Genomic DNA, 24,997 nt, shown 5'->3' with positions numbered 1-24,997 from the left:
CTTCCCAGCACCTGGAATCGGCTGCTTTTCCAGGATTCCCGTGTTCTGTTCATGGGACAGGGATCTTTAAGGACCACTCTCTGGATACTTGCTTATGTATCATTTCTGGACAAAGCAAGGAAATCTTTTTAAGATAAAAATGATCTTGAGTTTATATTTATACTTGCACTTCACATTCACTACTGTAAAATGAAAGTCTGAGACCTTACATCTTTAATGTCTTCCTCCTAAGCTTAGAATCCTGGTGGTCAACTACCCCGGATATGAGCATCACATAATGACCCAAAGTAGTCTCAGAATAACACCAGCGCCACAACCGATGTCCGTCCCAAAAGCAGTTTAAGGTGGGATTTTTTGGGGGGGGTTTTGTTTTACTTCAGATCAAAGCACTTCATATAAGAAAATACTAGAATAAAACAAATGATAACGTTGGAACAGAAAGCTCTTTCTAAGTATAACCCAGAAGCCATCAGTGGAGGGTTGGTCAAGAAAAGATTAATATATTTGACCAAATTAAAAAGGAAAATTCTATACAACCAGAAGTACCACCATCAAAGTAAAACGTCTGCAGGCCCCACTACAGGGTCTAAGGACCTCCCACCAAGCACCACCCACCTCTCCTGGGTAGACTACCCGGCAGCCCCTCAGCCCGCCTCAGACCTTCATTGTGGCTTCTGGGGTTGGAGGCTGGGTTTTCTCTTTACAGATGAGAAAAGTCTGACTATGTTGAGTTCCTGTCTAAGGCATCAACTGGATAGTGGCAGAGCAGGAGCCTGAGCCCAGTGTCCTGAGGTTGCACCCATTCTGTCTGCACGAGTTAGTAGGAGAGCGGGCGTTACGGAGGTTCGGAGCCCTTCAGCTGATCAGGCCAGCAGTAGGCAGATGTCTTGCTTGTTGGAGTTGGTTAGAGAACTAGGCTCAGCTGAATCCAGCTTCATTCTGCTGTCCCCAGTAGAGGTGCCTTCCACTTCAGGAGCTGATGAAAAGTCTCTGTCTATTTCTCAGCAGTGTGTGTGCCTCTGAGTCCACAGGGTGGGGCTGCCACACATCCTGCTGTCCCCGTTGTTCAGGAGGCTGACTGTGTACCTCAAAAAACCCAGGAGGTACTTTCTCAGTGAATCTGCATAGAATGGCTTGAAGAGATGGTTAACTGGTTGTAGAAGGTTGAGGAAATGGGGTGCCTGGGTGGCTCGGCCGGGTTGTGTCCGCCTCTTAATTTTGGCTCAGGTCATGATCTCTCAGTCCTGAAATCGAGCCCCGTGTCAGTTTTTGCACTGGGTGTGGAGCCTATTAGGATTCTCTCTCTCTCCCTCCCTCTCTCCCCCGCTCCCTCCCACCCTCTCTCCCCCCCTCCCTCCCTCCCTCCCTCTCCCCTTCTCGGGCTCACACATGCCTGCATGTGCTCGCTCGCTCTCTAAAATAAATTTTAAAAAAAAAGGTCGAGGGAATGATGACTATATCACACATCCGAGAGCCCCTCACGCAAACCATTTTCTTTTCTCTAGGTGACATCAGACATCCAAAGCACGTTCAACAGACTGACTTGGCTGCAACCCTAGCAATAGGGCTCGGGCTGCCAATTCCAGAGAACAGCGTCGGTAGCCTCCTGTTCCCCGCCGTAGAAGGCAGACCGATGAGAGAGCAGCTGAGGTTTTTACACTTAAATGCAGTGCAGCTCAGCAAATTGTTGCAAGAGAACATGCCATCGTACAAAAAAGGTAATTCCATTAATACACCTGGTGTTTTCTTCCGTTTTGATGGTGTGGAGGTCATCAGTCTCTGTGCTTCTGTTTTACTAGAACCCTGAGGATCATCACCATTAAACACCCACACATACAGTTACCTATATCAAGTTCTTTCATTCAGCAAATACAGAATTTTTTCTACAAGTTCCTATTTGGCTGGGGACTATTGCAAGCACTGGAGACACAGGGCTCTGCCCTCATGCAGTTTACCTTCCAGAGGAGAAGTAGCAGCGGCTGTTGGATGGATGTTCGGGGGAAGGGGTGGGGAATGGAGGTAGGTGCGGGCTGTCGGGGCAGGTTCGGCCTTTGACACCAAGAGAGAACATGGCGGCAGCTGCAGAATTCTGCAGTGGGGACATGCGTACACATTCAAAGCAGGGCCAGGGGATGGAGTGGCTGGGGCAGGTGAACGGGGGCAAGGCAGAAGGAGATGAGGTCAGAGGGACAGGAAGGCCTTCGAGGCCTCGAGAGGCTTTTGCTTTCGTCATGAGCTCGGCGGGGAGCCCATGCGGCCTTTCATGCAGAGTCTGAAATCTCCAAGCTGCATGTTCAAAGGCTCTCAGGTGCCCACATGGAAGGTTCTGCCTTGTGTTGCAGGAGAGTCTGAAGGCGCTCCCGTGCCTCGGTGAGAGGTGGGGGTGTGAGGTCTCAGGCAGCGGCAGTGCAATCCAGAGCGAATGGCTGTACTCTGGGTATATTTTGAAGGTAGAGCAAGCAGGATTTGATGATGCACTGGATGTAAGGTGCAGATGAACCTGAGGCATAAGAGATGACTCGGGGTTTTCATCAGAACAGTGGAAGAATGGAGTGACCATTACTGAAATGAGGAAGGGTGTGGGAGGAGCAAATTGGCAAAGCCGGGCGCTTGTGAGGTGAGGGGGTTGGTGTTGAGGAAGTCAAGTACAGGAGGAAATGCAGGAAGGGAGGAGCTATGTTAAGTGCTGCTTAAGGTGAGATAAAATGAGGAACCAAGACTGGAGCATTCATCTGGCAAGTGAGATTGTCGGTGACTTTGTTAGGACCAGTGCACAGAGAGGCCTGACGGAAAGCCAGGCTGGAGTGGGAGAAGGGAAAGAACTGGGGCATGGAAATGGCTGTTGGCTGAGGTGGGTGGAGGCCGACACAGGATATATTGGTTTTATTCTTAAGCTGGGAGAAACTAGGGGTATTTATACGCTGGTGGGAATGATCCAGAACAAGAGAACACATCGCCCCAAGACCATCTTTTCATATAATTTATCTGACCGTCAAGGTGTATCAAGGACAGCGTGTCTGGTGCTGGGACTGGGGCTGGTTTGGGACCTCAAAGGTCGGCTGCTGGTTTGAGGTGACATTCAGTGTGATGGTGGCAACGTACCCCGCTTGACATAGTAGAGTACTAGGGAGTAGGGTGATGGCGGGGAGCTTGCACTGAGGTGTAGACTGGCCTCGAGTTGCTTGTGGATGACAAGCCCTGCAGGGACTAGCGGGGAGCCAGGCCAGGCCAGGCGCCCTGAAAGCTGGGAGAACTGGGAGAGCCAGCCCTGGCTGGCGAAGGGCCCCCGGTGAGCAACTGTGCGACAGTCTGTGTGGCTCTGGTGCACGTTGAAGCCCAGGCTAGAGACAATGGTTACTTTGTTTTCAAAAATAACTTATTTGGTAGCTTTTGCAAATTTGTTATTGGCAATGTGTGTGCTTTTTCCTACACTAACAACCGGTAAAACCCCAAACAAAACCACAGTGGTGGTGGTTTGCTTATTTCCAGAGTAGCAGGGAGGGAGAACTAAGCACTGCAGTGCGTGGGTGGGAAACAAGCCCATGAGATGAAATCAGTCCCTGCAATGGGAAAGCGCTCTTGGGGCCTTACACCCCTAGGGTGCTTTTTGTCTGTACCAGCAGTGATCCTATTTCCTGAGACGAAACTGGGTAATGTGTCTGATGCTGGAATTGATTTCAAGGCCGCCCCTGATATCCAGCCCAATCTGATACAGCTTGTCCGTCGCTCCCCTTTCATTCCAGTGGGCCAGGCTTTTCTCACCCCAGGACCTTTGCATGTGCTACTCCCAGAGAATGGATGCTTTTCCCCACTGATCACCTGGTAGATTCCTGGGCCACCCTCCACTTCAGCTTCAGTATCAGGCCTTACGCTCCCCCACCCTCAACCTCAGAGTTCAGTCGGCTTCCTCAGTGTTGCCAAAATTCTCCCATATTCCCCCACTTGCCTCCATGGCATTTTCCACAGTTTGCACTTACACGCACTTGTGAGAACCCAGCTGGATCACAGGCCCAAGCAGACAGGGACTATACCTATTTGCACATAGCATATAGACAGGGGTCAGCAGATATTTGTTTGGATGTGTATGTATGTGCCTCTATGGGTGGTGGGGTAGAGATACCAGTGCCCCCACATCTCTGTGGGGGAGTGTACCAACTAAGGTTCTTACCCTGGACCCAGGCTAATTGAGTTTAGGTCCCAGCTTTCACACCTGCCAGCCCGGGAGCTGGTGGTGTCCGAGCGCCTCCTCTCTGGAGTGGGCATCCCTGTCTGAGGGGCTTAGAGTCGTGCCTGCCGTCAGCACTTGGTCACCTGGTGCCTGCTGCAGTGGTGGCGGGGCTGCAAGCATTTGGGCCGTGCTCAGGGTTATATAACAGCCTTATCCCTAATCCTGAAAGGCCTGGTCTAGATCACCTTAGACTGGCTCTGCTGGAAGTTAGAAGAGCACGTTAAGTACCATGGAGTCTCAGAAAGGAGGTTCTTGCTTTTGCAGACTAGCTGAGTCACCGGTACATCTGGTCCAGCTCCAGATGGGAGCGAGGCAACTTCCTGAGGCTGAGCTGCCTGCCACTGCCATCCCACAGGGGGACCTGGCAGCAGCTGGGTCTGGGTGTCACCCAGCACCTGTTCTTCCAGCCCTAGCTTGGCGTTGGGGAAGATCACCTAGCCCGGCATCATGGCAGGAGGGGTCAGGACTGCTGCCCCTTCCTGGAGAGGACTTGTAAAGAAGGGAAGCAGGTCCGAGATGGGTGCTGTCAGTAAAAGGCAGGAAGTGGATGTGGTAGAGGCATCAGGCCACTGCCTGCCCAGTCCTCACAGTGTTTGAACATCGGAAAGATTTTTAACACAGAGGCCTATTAATGTAGTGCATTTCTGGGTTGTTTTTATATTGCACATTAAAGAAGAAAGGGATGGAGGGAGATCGGGAGAGAAGGGGGAGGAGGCGGAGGAGGCAAAGCCAGGTGTGGAAGGTAAGGACAGAGAGGCAAGCGGTGGGCACACGCTTCTGTCCACGTGGGGTGCTGCTTTGCACCTCTGGCTGTGGCAGGCTGGCAGCAGGCGGGGTGTCAGAAGGTTCGCGAGCATCATCAGCTGCTAGTTTTACTGAAGGCATTGCTGGCAACCCCCCAAGGATTAGTCCATCTTCATTAGGTATCGGGCTTTAAGCTCACACCCTATGCACATGAATAATGGAATGCTTTGAAACGATATATGCGTCTTCTTGTCCATGACTTGTGTATGTAACCTTGTCCTCTTCTTGGTAGAGCCTGGATTTGAGCAGTTTAAAATGGCAGAGAGGCTGCATGGGAACTGGATCAGACTGTACTTGGAGGAAAATACCTCAGAAGTCCTATTCAACCTGGGAACCAAGGTTCGAAGGCAGTACTTGGATGCCCTGAGGACCCTGAGCCTGTCCCTGAGCAGACAAGTGGCTCAGTATGACATCTACTCGATGCTGGTGGGGACCGTCATGGTTTTGGAGGTATGGCTGCTTGTGTGGAGTTATAGCCCGGCTATTAAACTGATTTGATAACCCAGCCAGAATTTTGTAGCTTAAAGTATGTAAAATGTTATTTTCTCTAAAAATGGAAAAATGCCAGTTTCCGTATCCGTTGAACTCTCTTGTTATGTGTCCTCATGCCCAAAGTACTGTCAGGCATCGAGTATGCGTGCATTCCTGGCCATTCTTTACGCATCATGCTTATTGTGCTTTCTTCTTCTGTTTCCAATATTTCCAAAATTCCATTTGAACAGCTGGCACAAGGTCGGGGGCGGGGGGGCGGGCTTTTTATGACCAGTTCTCTCTGAGCCCCTCAGTCGCGGACACCGCTTCTGTTTTTCTCTGCCAGGTTCTAACCCTGCTCCTGCTCAGCATCCCGCAAGCACTGAGCAACAAGGCTGAACTGGAAGTTCCTCTATGGTCACCTGAGTTTTCTCTGCTGTTTTATCTGATGTTTCTGGCACTTTCTGCTCTTCACATCGTTGTGTGCACCTCAGCCGATAGCTCCTGCTATTTCTGTGGCCTCTCGTGGCTGACGGCGGGTGGAGTGATGGTGCTGATCTCTGCACTGCTCTGTGCCGTCGCGTCTGCTCTCGCCAAGACGTTTGCCAACGGAAAGCTCCTGAGCAAGGTGAGGCCGGTTCCTGCGCATAGGACACTGTCTGTCTGGGTAGGCCTTTTCCTCTGTTCTCAGCTGAGCTTTCCTTCATCAGACGCTGGTTAAACCCCTTGCCGCGTACCTGGCAGAGTTGAGGAGTCAAGGAGAGGACCCCACACTTCAGAGGCCCAGTGTCTGAGCACCTTGACTTCAGACACTCAGACCTGTGTTGTCACGTCACGTGCCTCATCTCTTCGTTGTAGAGACAAGGGTCCTGTGATTCTAAACATGGGACTGTTCGGAGCTGCTGGCCACAGACAAATAGGCAGTTGGCTGATGGGGCAGTGTGAATCAGACATCTCTCAGAAAGTGTTCAAGTTTAGCCAAGGGAAGAACATTTCAGAGAGGAAGGAGTCAACTCATTAGACCTTCTAGAAAGGCCAGCAGGAGGCTGGGACCCTCTCCTCATCCTGCCTCATCAGGAGTCCATCTGCCTCCCAAAGTGCAGTTTTCTTCTCAGGACTGATGTTTCCTTTACATTTCTTAGAGTCTTTGGCCTCTGTCACCTATTTTCCTCATCATGGTAGCAAGGTGGTGCAGCAGAGGAGGGCACCACAATCGGGCCATGGTGCTCGGAGCCTAAGGGGCCCAGAGAAGCCCCCGCAGGCCCCCAGGGCCATCACGCGCCGTTCCCTCCACGCCTGGGTCTCGGGAGCTTGTGTACGGTCCTGTACAACATGCTCCTGCTCCCCATTAGAGCAGTTTCCCTCAAGCCGCTCCACTCTCCAGGCCCTAAATTAGGGTTTATGGTATCTCTCCTTCTGTCTCTTACAAGCTGTGCACCACAAACAGAGGAAATACTAAGAATTTATCAAATGACAGTCACGAAGTCCTAATCTTTAATTTTCAGTCGGATCAGGATATGGAAGGGATGGTACTGTGATGCCAACTCTGTAGTTTCCCAGAAATTGACCTAATGAAAATTTTCTGGATTTTTGGAAAATTTAGAATTTTCCAAAGAAATGTGGAAATTCTAGTTTCGTGGAGAAATTCGATGTCTGGTTTGGTGGGGTATATCCTGGGGGCTCTTTGGTTTCAAGCGCCAGGAACCGACCGCGACCCCGGAGGCCGTGGCTCAGAGGGAAAGGAGCAGGGCACAAGATGGGCCCAGGCCAGGAGCCGGTAGGTGTGCTCTCTGCGCCGCAGCTCTGCCCGGGCAGTGTGGGGCTAAGTGTCTTTGTTCTCTTTGTCACTCAGCTTAGGACTTGCAGTCCGGGGTGACAGTCTCCTTATGCTGTTTCTGTGTCCACTGGCTGTGCCCCAGGAGGACGGGGGAGTGGGTACACAGCATGAGGGGCCACAAGTGCCTGTCCCAACAGGTTATGCTCTGTGAGCAAGAACCTCAAGGGCCTGGGGTGGGATTTGTGTAATTTTCATATTTTTCCCTCACAGAACGCATTTTCCTTTTACAGAATCCAGCCCACCCGAACTCACGGTGGTCAGAATTGGACGTTGTTATCTTGCTGGGGACCGTGGGCCACGTGCTGAGTCTGGGCGCCAGCAGCTTCATCGAGGAGGAGCACCAGACCTGGTACTTCCTCGTCAACACCCTGTGCCTGGCTCTGTGTCACGAGATCTACAGAGACTGCTTTCTGGAGGACGACCGTGAGCCCCCGCAGCGCCCACCCCAGGAGCTGGGCTTTGTCAGCGCCGCACCAGCCGTACAGGACGGGAGCGCCGGCTGTGATGCGTTAGAGCCCCGCAGGGTGTCGAGGGGCCCCACGTCCCTGTACACGCTCCGAAGCTCCGAGAAGTGGATGGTGATGGCAAGCCCGTGGGCGGTGCTCGCCTGCTGCCGTTTGCTGCGGTCACTAAACCAGACGGGCGTGCAGTGGGCCCACCGGCCCGACCTGGGGCATTGGCTCACCAGGTGAGAGAGAGTGTGAGCCAAAACCTCAGGCGCTTGCACGGCTGACTGGCCACAGAGTCTTCTTTCTAAAAATTAGGCCTATTTTTTATATTCAGGACGGAAGTGGTATTTGCAATCTGAAGAAATGGAAAAATAGACTGTAAGCCAGAAATTGATATTGAAAGATGGATTTATTTAAGGCTACCCTAACATGCTTGGGGCTGTTTTATTGCTGAGTCACCATAATTATTTACATTTGAAAACCTTTGAGTTTTAAAATTACAACTGCATCTAGGATGTAGTTTTGTTCCCTGCTGCCTCCTCACCGACAAGGTGGCTCTGGGACAGGGCCATGCTCCCTCCGTCCTTCCTCTCCTCTCTCCCCACCCTGAGGCCACTGCCTGGACAACCGAGTCCAAAGTGAGGTGGATGGGGAGGGTCACAGCAGAGAGAAGAAATAGGGACAGAAAAGGTCAAGATTTGGCTGTATTACATATTCTCATTGTGTGTCAGTGAACACTTAGAAAACTAAAGCAGAAGGAAGAAAGAAAAATGAAAATTTACTTCCTGTCGCTGTGAAGGACTTGTATGAAAGTCACCAGCAGGAAGGGGGCTCAGAACAGTGACAGACACATTCCTAAATGAGGGAACGCCAACAGAAGGAAGGGGGATGTGCTCACTGTGCTAGTGGTCAGGGAGCGTGGGGTGAAACAACGAAGTGTGATTTCACTCACAGTCAGGCAGACACAAGAGGAAGTGACAGAACGCAGCCTCGGTGAGCAGGAGAGGACCCTGAGCGTACACTGCCCTGGTCCTTTGGGAAGATAACCTGGAAATATCCATCACAGGCTGTAAAAATCATTCCTCTGGTCAAATAATTCTTGAGGGAAATTTCTCCCAAGTATTGACCTCTTAAATACTTGGCAAAGCTCTGCCAACCACGGGAGCCACGGGCAGCTTCTTTCGGGTGCCGGCCGCACACCTGCTCGTCTCATTTTTGCAGCAAGGCTGGAGAAGAACTGCGGGCCTGTCCCACCTCAGGCGAGGAAGCAGAAGGGAGTCACGGCATCTGCCGGAGCGTGTGAGGTCGGGAGAGCGCTGGGACAGCCCAAGAGCCTCACTTCTTACTTTTCTGGAGAGCTGAAGCCCTGCAGGGGACTGTGCTGATTCCCACCCCTGGTGCCCGGCCCCCCTCTCCGGGGGGCCGCCAGGCCCACTCCTCAGTCTGGACCCTCCTCTGGCACATGGAGCCGGCCTCTTCCCGTTGGAGGCTCTCCTTCCTGCGTCGCCGTCTTCCCCGTGCCGCTGAGCTGTTCCCGTCAGTGTGTGAAGAGCTGCCACGTGGCCCCATCTCTCCTTCAAGCAGAGCCGCTTGAGAGACATCTCCACTCAGTTTCTTTATTGCTGTTTTCCAGTTGTTACAGTTAACAGTCCAGGAGAGTGCGTGAAACATCCAGTTTAGAGAACAACAGTGAATGGACACCAGGTGACTGCCTCCCAGAGCGAGCACCAGAGCAGGGCCGGGCCCAGCACACCCGCCACCTCCTGCCGCCTGCAGGCCCGCGTCCTGACACTGGCTGCGTGGTTCCTCGGAGGCTTCTCCAAGTAGTTCTTCCACTGACGTGTGTTTACCTCGGCAGGGTAGTCACTCATCCACTTAACGAGTGCTGAGCGTCCTGCCTTCCAGCGCGCCGCTCCCCGAGCTCGCTGGGTGGTGGGCCAGGGCCAGGCGGAGACGGGCGCCCCGAGCTGCCTGCAGGGTCTCCTCACCTGGCAACGGAGCAGACACTCTCGAGCGAGTCGGTCTGTGTTAGTGAGGGAATGTGAGAGGATTGCGCCAGGACGCGCTTGTCTCCTGTGAGCAGGGTGTACACTGGCAAATACACGCTTTGCCCAGAATCTCTTCGCCTGCGGTTGGGGAAAGTGGGGCCGCCAGGGGAGCCCGTGGATAGAGGTTTGCAGATCACTGCCCTGGCCAGTGCAGACCTGGTGGCAGAGACTGTGTGTGAATGAGAAAGGAGAGTTCAGGTTAACTCATTTGTCACACTTCTAGAACCTTTGAATTTAAATCACCCATCATTTTCTTTTCTTTTTTGCTTTTCAGAAAAATCAGCTGTTTTTAATACAGTTCCTAGAAAGCCGCTTGGCGTAGATACATGACATCGATAGCTGTGTGTGTTAGCATCTTGGGGATTTTCCGTCTCGTTTCAGTTCTGATCATAAAGCTGAGCTCTCCGTCCTGGCCGCCTTGTCGCTCATCATGATTTTTGTGCTGGTGCAGAGAAGGTGCTCCCTGACGTCAAAAGTAGCCATGGCACTTGGCCTCCTGGGCGTCTATTGCTACCGAGCAGCCATTGGAGACGTCCTGTTCCCATGGCAACGAGACAGCAAAGACATTTCAAAGTAAGTGTACTGGCAAATCTGTTTAATGTTTTATGTACTAAAACATGCCGTGTAGTCTTTAGAGCTTTGGAATTGGTTTCTGTGAATTGTGATCTCAGCAGTTACTAGAGCCTGGACAAGGAACGCCTCAATAAACTCTTTTAGCTTCTTTCCTTTAGTAGGAGAGAGACAGATAACAGAATAAAGTCACTGGGGGTTTATTTTTTAAAATAAAGGAATCTCTAAAATTAGGAAATGGAAAGGATTCGGTTTTGCTCGGTCAGGAAGCAGTGACAGGAGTCACAAGGAAGATACGTTTCCAGGTGGTTGGGAAACAAAGCACATCAGAAAACTCAACTCTCCCATAATTTAACAGTGAATTCCTGGGGTGGGGAGGGCCCCCCATGCTGTCCGAGGTATGAATGCCACTTTTGATGTGTCAAAAACTGGCAGCTTTTCTTTTTTTACTGGCAGTGTGGGGTGGGGGGAGCAGAGGCCATAAAACATGTTGAGAACCTTGAATGTAGCCAACCCTGTGACCTGAGGAATTTATCTCAAGAGTAGAACCAGAGATGAGGCCTGAAGCCAGGACGTAGGTGTGGTCCTGAAAAATTATTTACAGGTACACAGTACAAATCAAGATAATGGGCCAACAGTAGTGGGGTAAAACTCTGAGTGATGTTAGAGTTCTGTGCTGAGTATTGTGTTTTCATAGAATATGAGAAGATGTGACAAACTATCATATGATCCCAGCTTATGAAGTAGATGCATATTTTTTCATGTTTGTATGAAAGATTCAAATATGTAATTGGTTGTGGTTATATTTAGGACACAGAGTCACAGGTGGCTTGTGATCTTCCTTTTCATGCATTTTTTTTTTTTTTTTGCTCTTCTAATCAGAGAAAGGAAGAAAGTGTTCCCATCTCAGAAAGGGTCAGGGTGTCAGCTGAGGGCTGTGGCCAGAAGTCATGGGGCCACCTGAAAATAGGACCTGCCAGCAGTCTGGGCAATCGAGGTGATGTCCAGAGCCTGGCTGAGGTGACGGCAGGGTGTCGGGCCTTCACCTGAGGCAGGGAGGTCACGTAAGGGAGGATGATATGGAGACATCTCAAAGGCTGTTCACTTTGGAGTCTGAGACTCTGGGCAGATGTCAATCAAGGTGGATGTCACGCTTGAGGGTGTTCACAGGGGCGTTTAAATCTCAAAGTGTGCTACATGAATACATTCCTCATTTCCCATCACTTGTCTCGAGACTCGGATCACTTCCCTTTCATGGGTACTGCAGCAGGTACCTTCCTGGTGTCCAAAACATAGGCCAGTGCACCTTCATTAACCTTCACTGCTTGGCTCACCTGCTTCCTGTAAAATGCTTCCATTCCCCACCCCCATCTGTCTTGATTCTAGATCCCTCTCCCTTCTAGATCTACTCCAGTTCTGGAGCTATCTAGATTTCCCTAACAGCTGCTTCTGTCTGTTCAGTCTGCTGCTGTCCATCGATCTTCTAAAATCTTCCTTTACATTTAGCTCTGGCCTCTCTCCTCCGCTCTGTCGCCTGGGCTTGCCTGGAGTGGAAGGCCAGGTTGCCATTGTCCTGGATGGCACTGAGTGGCTCGGGGCAAGGAGGTGGACCCCCTGAAGGCATCCACTGGTGCTCTCTTTCCTATTCACCACCCAGAATGCATTCTCCCCCTGTGGTGACTTGGGCCTTGGCTGATCTCTCCTCTTCTAACCCTGCGGGGTCTGTCGTCAGCTCTTTGCTTAAGCACACACCCTGCCTAAGGGCGCTTCGCCTGACGCCGGCTCTGTGGCTGCTGCCTGGCCCTGTGGCAGGAGTCTGCACACTGGAGGCACAGAGCAGACAGAGCTTGGGCTGCTCACATTACACTAAATGTAGTTTAAAAACAGGAATTTTTTAAAAATTTTTTTAGCTTTTCCAAAGAAAATCTGAAATAGGAATGTTAAGTTTTTCAAAACACATACGTTATTATGATAATGATTTCACTTAAAATTTTATTTATTTAACATTACTTTAAGTGATTGGCTTTTCTATTATTTATAAAATACTTGATATATGATATTTATTTAAAATATGTTTTACGGATATATGTGTTTCATTAAGATGAAATTTTTTGGTATGGTATCATAAATTATATTCTTTATAAATAATTGTAAATGAGTGATTAAAATAATTCTTAATAATCCTTAATATTTATTATGTGCCAACCACTTTACTTCTATTCTTTTGTTTAACTCCCAGGACAGTCTGTGAGGTATAGGTACCATTTCTCTTCATTTTAAGAACAATGAAGCGAGTGTTGGAAGCCTTGACTAACTTCCCCCAACAACAGAGCTAGTAAGTGGTAGAGCCCAGGAGCATTGGCCCTGCCCTTCTCCAGGCCCCACAGTGCACTCTGCACCACTGTGTATGTGTGTGTGCGTGTACATACACAAGTACTTACGGTTGTGAGCACAGCCAGTTGTATCTCAGCATCATGAGCTTACAGAAATCTCTGGTAGAGCTTGACCTTACCCTGTTGCAGTGCTCTTTCAGACTAGCCGTGTGAAGCAGGCGGGCAGCTTTCCTGGCACCCTACAAGTGATGGCTCTGGTCTTGTGCCAGGCCGTCCTCGGGCCAGGTGAGCAGGACTTCCCATGATTCCCATAAGCCAGTTCCGTCAGAGACGTGCACATAGAGAGGACAGGCCCGCCAGCCTCTGAGCAAGGGGAGTCCTGGAAGGTCGATGTGCAGAGGCAGCCACCCCCTCTTCCATGGTGTGACCCAAGTGAGCGGGTGCTTGGCTTCTTTGGTCAGCTAGGTAGATGCATAGTATTCATGGAAAAATATGTTTTGAGTCTTTCGAGCTGGTGGTGCTAATGAATCAAACTTTTTTGCTTTTTTTTTTTTTTAGGGGTCTTATTGAAGCACGTTTTGTTCATGTCTTTGTCCTGGGCATTCTGTTCACGGGCACCAAAGACTTGCTTAAATCTCAAGTCATTGCTGCAGACTTCACAATCAAGACTGTGGGTTTATGGGAGATATATAGTGGATTAGTTCTTCTGGCTGCTTTGCTTTTTAGACCACATAATCTTCCAGTTTTAGTATTTAGCCTCTTGATTCAGACTCTAATGACTAAGTTCATCTGGAAGCCCCTGAGGCATGATGCAGCTGAGATCACTGTAATGCATTATTGGTTTGGTCAAGCATTCTTCTATTTCCAGGTAGGTTTTCATGGTTATTGCGGGTAGAAGCCTATTAACTTTTTATGTCATTTCTCTTACAGTTTTACTTAGAGAAAGTTTACCATCAGTTGGGAAGTTAAAAAGGCTATTTAGTGAAGGAACTTCAGTATGGTGTGGGGGATGATGCTTAAATTCGTGTGTGTATTTGATAGGATAAAATTTAGTTAGTTACTTAAGTCTGACACGCTCAGTGTGGATCTGTGAGTGCTTAAGACAATGTATGGTTGTGGCTTAGATCTATTTACCATGACCGGTTAGGGAGGCACATCACAGTTCCATTGCTTTATCTGATGAAGTGATAAGTGAAGTCTCTATTCCCTTTTCCCTGGCCATGCTGTTGGGTGTCTTCATGTGGTTATGAATGTCCTGGGATCCTGGGGCCATCATGTCTTCTCCCCAGTGTTAAAGGGCCCGTCAGAAGCAAGTCCAAGCTGCATCTGGGATGAACCTCAGTATTTTCCTGGCCCACCTCCTGGCCTTAGAGGGACTCAGTTCCACCCCAGCCTTCCCACATCTCTGCCCAGTTTGAGGGGCCACACCCTCAACCTAGTTGCTGCCTCTAGGACCCTCGAGGGTGGGCACAGCTCCCCAGCCTCCCCTGTTGGCTCCGTGCCCTCTGGCGGAAGAACTGTGTGCAAGCCTGAGTGTCTCAGCTGTGTTTTCCCACCTTTACAGTGAGGATCCATCCTTCCTCTGTGAGCACCAGCTCCTCCCTCCTCTTCCAGACCCTGGGGACTTGTGTGATCTGTGTGTCCTGATAGGTGGGCCTGGGGCTCCTTCCCTGACCTTCCTGTTTCCCTCCTGGTGTCCTGGTGCTCCTGGCAGCCCCCCGTCACGGCTTTCCATCCCTTCCCTGAAGCCAAGAAGGGGGTGGGAGGAGTTTTGGAAATCTCCTGGAGGATGTGGCCTCACCCTCCCCTTGTTCTCCATCTCCCGTGGGGGACTCCATACTTCTCTCTTCAGTCCTGCACTTGAGTGGCTTCCAGAGTCACTGTTCCCAGCAGAAAAGTGGGTAGCTGCAGCCCTGACACTGGTGTCCAGCACTTTTAACCTACATGGCATCTGGCAGGCACCTGCTGTGCCCTAGTCTCATCTATAAAATGGAGTAACAAACAGCTCGTGTCTTCCTTGGCTGCTGTGAGGATTAAAGCAGTGAGGAACGGGAGTCTCCTCTGCAGGGGCTCTCACTCCCTGCCGGTGTTCCTCAGAACCCACAGAGAAGGCATGACTGGTGTCTGCAGGACCTGGAGAAAGATTGCACTTCCCTGGAGCCGCCACCTGTCCCAGGAGATGCTGATGTCTGAGCACCATGCTGTCAGTCAGTCAGGTCCACCTCTCACAGGCTGGGCCGCACCGTCTTTCAGTTGTGTGTGTCTCCATGGTGTCAAGCAGCCACATTTCAAAGACCACAGCATTTCTTACCTATCAGAAGAAATGTTAAAAAAAAAAAAAAAAAAAAAAAAAAAGCCCTGTGGAAGTGAGGGAGCACAGCCAGCCCAGGAATTCCAGAGCACCAGCTGGAAAGGCGAAGAAGATGAAGGAAGCGTTTGACGCACTGTGAGCCACAGAAGAGAGAGGCGCAGCTTGGAGCCTCTGGATGACACTTGCTCTGCTTTGTTGGCAGAGACACACCTGTGTTAGGCCTCTTTCACATTTGGCCAGTCAGTGTGACTGATGTGTTGCTATAGAAGGACTTTAAATTTTGCTGGGCATTCCAGAAATTTCTAGATGGCCTGTCGGCCTCACGATCCTCTCTCTGTCTGAAAGTCATGCACAGGCCTGTCCCTGGTCGTGGCCTCCATATGGGAGTTCCATCGTTGACAGCCCCTGTGTCTGACTACGGGTGCCTTGCTGGAGAACGAGAATACCATCACCATGGAAAATCGCCCGTCCCCCTCCCTTCCTCAGGCTCCCGGGGGCCAGGCTGCATCACGAGTGTGTCTGATAGGCACTGAAGGCTCCTGCCCCGGGGGCACAGGGACAGCCGGGGCTCCGCACAGGAGTGACTTTGGCGTATCCGCAGATGTCTCGTGGTGCTTGTGGACTAGCCACACCGTAGACGCTGCCGCCGCAGGTGTGGAGACTCACGCGGGCTCCCTCCGAGTGGAGATGGAGAGAGCGGCTGCTCGCTGGGCGCACTGTCCTACGCTGAGGCCTTGGTGCCAGGAAGAACGACGGAGCCACGGACGTGCCCGAGCAAGGAGACAGCCCTCACGTGCGGCCTGCGGCCACTTTCCACAGGGCAGTGAAGAAGGAGCACGGGGATCGCACGTGGTGGTGGTTCTCGTCGGGTGCCGGCCTCCTGGTGCTCCGGCAGCAGCACCGCGGTGTGTGCCGGGCCCGTCGGCGCACAGACCCAGCACAGACCCTCGTGCGCAAGCCCTGCAGCATGTCGGACGCTGACCAGCAGCAACGTAGGGCTCCCTCGCCTCTCCCCTCCCCACAGCCCTTCCCTCAAGGTCATGGGACAAGACCTACAGGCTTGCTGCCCCTCCTTCTTGCCCTCAGCTCAGTGATTCCTGGTAGCACCTGGCCTCCTGAGTCTCTCTGCCTCAGTTTACCACCTACTCACTGAGGGTCACGGTGGCACCACTTCAGGACTGTTGAGGATTGAATGAGTCAATGCAAGCAAAGCCCCAGAGCAGGCCATCTGTGCCTTGGCTGCAGTAACAGTATTGCAGTCAACGCTCTCTGGATATGAGTGAGTCAGCTTCAGTGCGACTTCCCGCCACTTCCAGCGTCAGATCCACTAATCCTTCCTCATCATGCCTCCCTGCCTGCAAGGCTTGGGACTCTTCCTCCCTCCTCTCAGCAGCTCCGGGGTCTCCTCAGACTGTTGCAAGGGGCTTCTGAGTAGGAATTACAGGATTGGGAAGGCTCAGGCGGCCCCTGGCAAAGTGGGTGAAGGGGCGGCTGCGCAGGGGAGGTTGCTGTCAGGGGAGGGGCCCGTTGTGAGAGGTGAGGACGGGAGTAAGTGCGTGCCTCTGAGGTATTTAGGAGGTCTGCCAACATGACCCAGTGGCCACCTGGAATGACACAGCAGAGGAGGCACTGGGGTTCCACTGCCAAGTTTGTGAAGCCATGAACACCTGGCCAGAGTTGGATCCTGGGCCATCAATAAGCAGTTCTAGGAGGGACCTTTGCTGGGCTGAGACAGACATTTGTGCTGTCAAACTCATAAATGTCCTGAGTAGCGAAGGAAAGGTCACCAGCAGTAATAAAGACTGGAAGTAGAGAGAGGGACTGAATCTTTGGAGACCCTTCCCCTGGATGTAGACCCTACCCTTTTGTGCAAGATGAGCCATGTGTTTGTTACCCACCAGGGCTGGATGGTGACCCACTAGGGTCTCCAGTCCACCGCGTAAGCTGGATGCCAAGCGGCCAAGCCCTCCCAGTGGCCAGTGTGCCCTCTTCTTCCCAACAGGAACAACCATCCATTGAAAGAGCCATGTGGCAACACCACCTCCAGCCTCTCCTTGGCTACCTTGCCTCCCAAGGCCAGGTGCAGCCCTCAGGGTCTCTGTTGTAAGGAGGTCGGCGTGTCTGTCTCATGTAAACAGATCTGAGAAGTTTGGAATTTGCCATAATTCATCAGCAGACGTATTTGTTCCTCCCCACCTGGCAGCGAGGTGGGAAAGGAGTGGGTGGGCATGTGGGGCTCCTGGGTGTCCATGTCACCATGACTGTATGCAGCTTTTTTCGGTTGCTGGTGGCCGTGTCAGGGCTACTTCTGCCTGTGTTCCAGGGAAACTCCAACAACATAGCCACAGTGGACATCTCAGCGGGCTTCGTGGGCCTAGACACCTACATGGAGGTCCCAGCTGTGTTCCTGACTGCATTTGCGACGTTTGCAGGACCCGTGCTGTGGGCCAGCCACTTAGTGAGCTTCCTGAGCTCAGAAACTAGCAGGTGAAGCTCTTCCTTTGTCTCTTAGCACAAAATCTGATAGCAGGTTGACCATTTGAAGAGAGCACCTTATTCCAGATACAGGGTTCCAAGCTCTAAGGGCCTAAAAATCTTCATGCATTCTCTTTTTGTTAAACAAGAATGAACAGTCCACAACGTGTGAGCCAGAGGCAGGTGCGGGTCAGGTCTGTGGCCACTTGGGCCCTGTGCTGGGTGATGGGGCGGCCGCTGCTCTCCGCCAGCCCATGCCAGGATGTGGTTTCCAGGGGCCCTTCTCGGTTTCTTTGCTTGCTGGTGGCCTAGTTGGCCACCCTTTGGGGTACAAAGACAAGACATGCTCTCACCTCCAGGACCCCTGCCACTGAGAGGAGCCTGCACAGGCCTGAGGGGATGCCCTCAGTGGGTACACGCTCTGTGGCTATGCCCTGCCCTGCCACTGAGAGACCTCCTCGGGCTCCACCTGGTGCCCCACCCCTCTCGCCAGTCCACAGGGCAGCCTGCCCCACCCTCCTGCCCACCACGTTCCTCCATGCTTCCATATCTGCTTATGCATTGGCCCTCCCGGAAAGAAGGCTTCATAAGGCAGGGGTTTCAGTTTGTGTGCCATGGTATCCTCAGAGCCTGGGTCCAGCCTGGCAGAGTGCAGCCAGAGTGGTATGTGGGCTGCCTGATTCTGCACTTTCCAAATAGGTCCGAACTTTCCCCTCTAAAACAGTGTGGTAGTATTGCCTTCTGGGGTATGGGGCCTATGTGAGGAGTCCCATGGGTGCTAGAGGTGGTTTGAGCAGCCATGCAGTGTCTGTCGGGGCTCCTTCAGTGCCCGCTCCCAGAAGTACCTTTGCATTTCTTAAGCTACTCAGCAACAACTCACGGGCATGGTCTCCGCTCTGAATGCCAGCGTCTGGCTTGGGTGCAGGACCAGCCCCAACATGCTGAATGGGATGTGGAACATACAGGCCAGGCCCCAGAAGGACACTATTCCTGCCAAATGTCCCACTGTGTCCCCAGTCCTACAGAGAGATGTTACTTAGGAGAGGTTGGGGCCTCCTGTCCCTTTTACCCCGCTGGACCCCCACTTCTCTGCCCCCTTTTAAACTGCAGCCCTTGCTGCGGTGACTGCTGACCCCATATCTGAACTTCCCAGGACATGTTCAGGTCCCAGCTCTCAGGACAGCACATGCTTCATGAGATGCCTCTCACCCTCTCCCCAGACCAGCTCCTGAGACTCAGGCCTCAGGTGCCCTCAGTTTCGGCCCCCAGGTTCATATCCACAGGCTACATCTTCTCTCATTCCACAGTTACGTAAGGGGTGGAGGGGAGTGTAGGTGTGAGTGGGCTGATACCCTCAAGTCAAAGTTTAGAGCAAGAAAGCAAGTAAAGGCTTCAGCTGTGGAGAGCAGGCTTCCTACCCCAGAGCCCTTCTGGCCGCCCCTGTGAACTGCCATGGTTGACGTTTGCCTTCTCAAGTGTGAGAGTCTCATTTCTCCAGCTCGCTCTAGGTTTCCTAAGGAGAGATGCTGACAAGTCACAATGTTCCTCAGATGCACAATTTGGGGCCGTCTATGTGTGGACAGCCCCTGCTGGTCTGGTGGTCGGTGCCTGCAAGCCGAGGCGTGTGGGGGTCTCTGCACTGCCCCAGATGCCCTTCAGGCTCTTGTTCTGCCTGTGGACCCGTGTGGGCCACAAGCCCACTACTGACCTGTTGACTCTCCCACCAGCCTCCTAGACGTCTCTGTGACCAGGGTTAGGTTGGGTGGGGACGTCTCGGTCCTCGTCAGTGCCATCATGTGTTGGCAAGGTGTGCTTGCCTCTGCCTTGGAGAGCTGAATTGCCATAGACACCATGTCCGGCCCGCAGACCAGCTGGACAGGTGGCCGGGAGGACGAGGGCCAGACAGCGGGAGCCTGGGCTTCTGCCAAGGGCACGGCTTCCCTGGTGCTGAGACCACCGCTTGATGATCCTGGTACTTTTCACCTATCCGCACTGGGGAGAAAAAGACAACACTTTTTGTTTTAAGTAAGCTGAAAGCATTTTAATTGACTAGACGGTGTTATATGATTTGTTTTTCCCTAATTAAGAAATACTTTTTTATTTTAGAAAATATTCTTCTTTTTGTTTTTTAAAAGCTTAAAACATTAGGTTTTACTCATTGGTTTTTGGAGTTTTTTTTTTTTCAATCAAGTAAGAAAATTAGAGCCACATTAAAATATTGCTAGAGCTCGAAAACTGGGCCCTGGGTGTTCCTGATCCTTGGCTACAGGGGCTGGCTTCAGGTCTGGAGGCTGGTGGCATAGACAGCCATGCTGAGCTAGGCTAGGAGGCCTGCAGTCACTCCCTACAATGCATGTCACTCTTTGCTGAGGTTGTGGGAATGGTGACCCCCTGGATATTGCTACGGAAGGAAGAAGCCAGAGTTTTCTAACCAGGTCATGTTTACTGTGTGTGAGATTGTGGCAAGCTCCGGCTTCCATGCCGTCTGCTCGAGAAGGGGCGAGGTCTGCAGGCTCTTCGCTGAGCACGGACTCCATGACACTCCCCAGGCCAGGGGTAGCAGAGCCATGGGCCACAAGTATTCATCCAGGAAGCTTTTCCAGAGTTTCCCTCACTGGTATTGGTGCCGTGGCCCTTGAGGGACATAATGAGGTCATGCCTCAGGGCCCGGCTCCCTGGAGGTCCACTGTCTAATGGACTGGATCTTGAATGGGACCCAAGGTGCAGGAGCTCATGGTCCGGTGGTAGTAACAGAGATGGGCCCATTACTTGTGGAGCACACCGCAGAGATGATGTCTCCCTGAGTCTGCTGGTGTTGGCCAGGACAGCTGCCCAAAGAAGAGCATGTGGGTAGGAGTGATCATGACCAGTCAGGGAGCAGGAGAGGAGCACGTGCAAAGGGACGAGGCCACAGGATGGCCTGCAAGTAGAAGCAGACCGAGTATGTTTCCTGCGGGGCTGGTGGGGCAGCTGGGGAGCCCTGCAGGGAGGAAGGGTGGGCACGAAGGCCCACGGTGGGGAGCCAGTTAGGGCAAGGCGAGGGCACAGAGGTGGACAAAACTGTGAGCACGAAGGGCCTGGCACCCTTCAACCCCTGAGTGGCTGCCGGCTCCTCTCACTGGACAGTGAGCACACCGGGGGGCATCTGGGAGTGGCTCCAGACAGTGGTGCCTGGTGGACAGGCCTGAGGAGCCCCTTCGTGGAGCACACGTGTGCACACTCTCCCTCCTCTGCCTCCCAGCCTTCGCTCCCCCTACACAGAACTCCTCATGGCTCACCTTTCATGTCCAGACCCTTCAGTATGAGCCTGGCACCCCGAGACTCCCTTGAACACACAGGTCATCTACTCTGGTGGGTGTGCTTGCTCCCCACCTGGAACTCCAGGAATCCCAGGCCTGTGTCCCCCTACGAAGCAGTGCTGATGGGAGTCCTACCCAGTGAAGATGCCCGTGTTACTGACAAAGGCTGCACTTCAGGAAGAGCGGGCAGCAGTGGTGGGCGGTACAGAATGACTGCAGTGTTTGCAGGGAGGCGGCAGAACTAAAGCTTATCTTCTTTTTCTTTTATGTTTGTTTGTTTATTTGTTTCTTTGTGTATTTATGAGACAGTGGGGAAGGTGGAGAGAAAGAGAGAATCCCACGGAAGATTCCATGTTGTCAGCACAGAGCCTGACACAAGGCTCTAGTTCATGAACCGTGAGATCATGACCTGAGCCAAATTAAGAGACAGACCCTTATACAACTGAGTCACCCAGGCGCCCCAGAACTGCAACTTGTCTTTAAGCAGAACCTGGAAAGTCTGGCCTCCGAGGGTTGGCAGGGTGAATGAGCAGCAGAAGTTGCCGGATGATAGAACTTGTCATTTTGGAATACACACATTCTCAGGAAATCACCTTCAAGAATAGCTTACATTTATATAATGATTCTGTTGAGGATTGGAAAAGAGAGGGAGGACATTCATGTGCCTTGAGTGCTTTTTCGTGTTTGAGTGTGCTCTTCTCCGCTGTTCATTTGGTTAGCAAAACTCGCAGCCAATGTCCCCAGACCAGACTAACCAGATGCTCCACTGGACAGCACAAAGCAGAGCTCAAAACCTGTATCTCATCCCGTGTGGTTTTCTCTTAATTCTGTTTCATAATATTTGTGATGTATAATAGCACATGCACGTAATTTTTACACATAACTGCCAGAGCTGGGGGGTGCACTTTTCAAAACTAGTTTGCAGGTTGTGATGCGGACGGTGACAAGGCAGCCGCCGCAGCTGCTGTCCCCACAGGCAAGCTGCCACCCGCCAGACTGACCACACACAGATGTGGAGGGCGGGGCGCGGGTGGGGTGGGGGCGGGCAGGAACAAGAACTACCATGGCCGTTTTCAGAGTAAAAATATCAATTACATCTCTGTTCGTGTGTTGTATGGTACAGAGGTGGCAGATACTAATACATGTTTCCTTTTTTATTAACAGTGGCTCCGCACTGAGTCATGCTTGCTTCTGCTACGCACTGATCTGTTCTTTTCCAGTTTCTGCATATATCATTTTGGTGACATCCCTGCGTTACCATTTATTTATATGGAGTGTGTTTTCTCCAAAGCTTCTTTATGAGGGAATGCACATCCTCATCACGGCTGCCGTCTGTGTATTCTTCACAGCCATGGATCAGACCAACACAACGTCCTAGACACTGGGAAAACAATACATGTTTTAAGTCTCTTCACGTCATGCATTTGAGTAATGAAAAAAATCTGTTTAAATGTAAGAACATTCTAAAAAATATTGCGAATTCTACAAAGTTGATGAATAGCTTCAGTGTCTTTCACTGCTATACTTGGATTTAGATTAAATAGTAAGTGGTTCAAAAGGTCACTTTAAAATACTTTGTTTGAACATGAATCATATTCCCTTGTTGATGGTAACTCCATAGACTTCTGAACTTCTGATTTCCTTGGATAAGTTAAGATTTGACTCAGATATATGTGTTATTGTTGCGTTTAGTGGGCTGAGGAGAGCCTGGGAACTCTGGGAAGAGGCTTGCCCACTGCCAGAGTTCACCTCTCAGAGCTCAGACCCCGTCATGACCCTAGAAACCGCGGGAGGTCTCAAGGAGCTCTGGGTTTCATGGGTGGGTTGCAGCTGTCCGCGTGAAGACATTTCAAAACCTATTCATTGTAGATAAAGATGTAAATTCAGTACATGTTAACAGCAAATTTTAAAGAAAAATTTTTTTCCAAATGAAAAATACATATGAGGAGTGGCATTGTTTTACGTTTTTGCAAATCTCTTTAGTTTCTCATGGTTAGACTCTGCAGTCAGTCTGTTGTGCTATGTGTGTGGTTCAAGTAGTCACACGTAGTTGGGAGAGGGAGGAGTATTATCCTCTTTCTAATCCTTGTGGATGTTCTTTTTCAGACTCCATTAAAACACGACAAACAATGGTTTCTTACAGGCTAATTGGAGAAAAAGCAAGTGCATGTAAAACAGGAGAAGCCCTAGGACGGTCTACACCTGAGTTAACAGAATTACCTGGTTGAGAAATTCTGGGTCTGTGTAAGATATAGTTGGGGGAGCTGGGTGAACTGTACGTGCCTCTTTCTGTACTATTTTTTGCAACTCTTGTGAAATTTAAACTATTTAAAAATTAAAGTTATTTTATGAAAGAAAAGATTGCAGTGCCTAGGTGACTCAGTCAGTTAAGTGTCTGATTCTTGTTTCGGCTCAAGTCATTTATGATCTCACAGTTTCGTGATTTCAAGCCCCGCAGCAGTCTCCATGCTGACAGTGCAGAGCCTGCTTCAGATTCCCTGTCTCCCTCTCTGCACTCCTCTCTCTCAAAATAAATAAACTTAAAAGAGTAAAAATAAAAATAAAAGATTGGTTGCAATGTGGAATCTGAGATTGTGTCAGTGAAACTCTATGCTCTGCTTTACTAAAATTCACTGATCAGGGGCACCTGGGGGGCTCAGTTGGTTAAGCGTCCAACTTTGGCTCAGATCATGATCTCACTGTGAGTTCAAGCCCCGCATCGGGCTCTGTGCTGATGGTTCAGAGCCTGGAACCTGCTTCAGATTTTGTGTCTCCCGTTCTCTCTGTGCCTTTCCCCCACTTGTGCTCTGTCACTCTGTCTGTCTGTCTCTCTCTCTCTCAAAAATAAAAAAACATTAAAGTATTTTTTAAAAAGAAACATCTTTTAACAATGTTTAACAATGGCAGAAAGAAGTTTTCTAAAACTCACTCATTTTAACTTACATAATGATTCGATATTTGTATATACTGCAAAATGGTAAACACAGGAAACCTAGTTAACATCCATCACCACAGAGTTATAATTTTTTCCTTGTGATAAGAGCTTTTAAGATCTACTCCCTTAGCCAATTTTAAATATATAATATCTTAAACTATAGTCATGCTGCACATTATATTCTCAGGATTTATTTTATAACTGAAAGTTTATACCTTTTGATTCCCTTCATCCACCCTCATGCCCCGCCTCTAGCCACTACGAATCTGTTTTCTGTATCTATAAGCTTGGGTTTTTTTGTTTGTTTGGGATTCCACATATAAGATAAATCATACAGGATTGGCCTTTGTCTGATTTACTTCACTTAGCACAGTGCCTTAAAGGTCCGTCTGTGTCGTCACATATGGCGAGATTGTCATGCCATGTTTTCCTTCAGTGGACACTTAGTCTGTCATATCCTGGCTCTTACAAAAAAAAAGGCCATTATGAATGTGGAGGTATAGGTACCCTTTTGAGTTAATGTTTTTATTTTCGTCAGATAAATACCCAGAAGTGCAATTGGTGGATTATATGGTAGTTCTATTTTTAATGTTTTGAGGAACCTCCAGATTGTTTCCATAGTGGCCACACAAATTTATATTTTCACCAACAATGCCCAGGGGCTCCTTTTCTCCACGTCCTCCAAACAAGAAATAACATCTTTGTTATTTCTTGTACTTTTCAAGAAATTTTTAATGTTTATTGTTTTGAGAGGCAGAGCACGAGCAAGGAAGAGGCAGAGAGAGAGGGAGACACAGAGTCTGAAGCAGGCTCCAGGCTCTGAGCTGCCAGCATGGAGCCCGACACAGGGCTCGAACCCACGAACCAAGGGATCATGAGCTGAGCCAAAGTCAGATGCTTAGCCAGCTGAGCCATCCAGGTGCCCCTATTTCTTGTCCTTTTGATGGGAAAGTGTTTCTTAATGTACAGTTATTTAATATTTAATTTACAAATATTTTAATATTTTTATCACTCTCTAAAATTATTTTTTCTAGTTACAGGACATTTCCCACTTAATAATCCATTCTGAAAATCCATTGTTTTCATTGGGAATCTATTTGTCATTATTTTAAATAGAAAACCATGAGGATGCAATTCATACCCAGGCCCCTAACCAGTTTCCTAAAATGTAGCCACACATAGCAAAACGTCTACATGTAGGCACATGCTATGCTATCATGTTAGGGTGCAAAATGCT

The 24,997-nt window shown here is 50.4% G+C and overlaps 1 protein-coding gene across 8 annotated transcripts in view; it reads left to right on the top strand.

Moving 5' to 3' along the window:
* Positions 1-23,186, top strand: part of PIGG (phosphatidylinositol glycan anchor biosynthesis class G) — a 40,074-nt gene extending 16,888 nt beyond the window's left edge. For 2 of the 8 annotated variants that reach the window (XM_029950005.1, XM_029950022.1), the window contains exons 6-14: positions 1,506-1,718; positions 5,265-5,482; positions 5,850-6,131; positions 7,571-8,028; positions 10,219-10,410; positions 13,299-13,608; positions 17,375-17,538; positions 22,117-22,277; positions 22,932-23,186. In XM_029950005.1, the coding sequence (XP_029805865.1) occupies positions 1,506-1,718; positions 5,265-5,482; positions 5,850-6,131; positions 7,571-8,028; positions 10,219-10,410; positions 13,299-13,608; positions 17,375-17,538; positions 22,117-22,277; positions 22,932-23,053 (2,120 nt within the window). In that variant the 3' untranslated portion in view covers positions 23,054-23,186. Of the gene's footprint in view, positions 1-1,505; positions 1,719-5,264; positions 5,483-5,849; positions 6,132-7,570; positions 8,029-10,218; positions 10,411-13,298; positions 13,609-17,053; positions 17,259-17,374; positions 17,539-21,989; positions 22,278-22,931 lie in introns of those variants that run through there. The other 6 variants (XM_029950014.1, XM_029950031.1, XM_029950054.1 and 3 more) reach the window with 6 other exon arrangements.
* The last annotated feature ends 1,811 nt before the right edge of the window (positions 23,187-24,997 follow it).

The sequence above is a fragment of the Suricata suricatta genome, chromosome 1 (assembly GCF_006229205.1).
Source record: "Suricata suricatta isolate VVHF042 chromosome 1, meerkat_22Aug2017_6uvM2_HiC, whole genome shotgun sequence".
Lineage (NCBI taxonomy): Eukaryota > Metazoa > Chordata > Mammalia > Carnivora > Herpestidae > Suricata > Suricata suricatta.
Note: the sequence above shows the minus strand (reverse complement) of the source record. Positions and strands in the feature narration are given on the sequence as shown.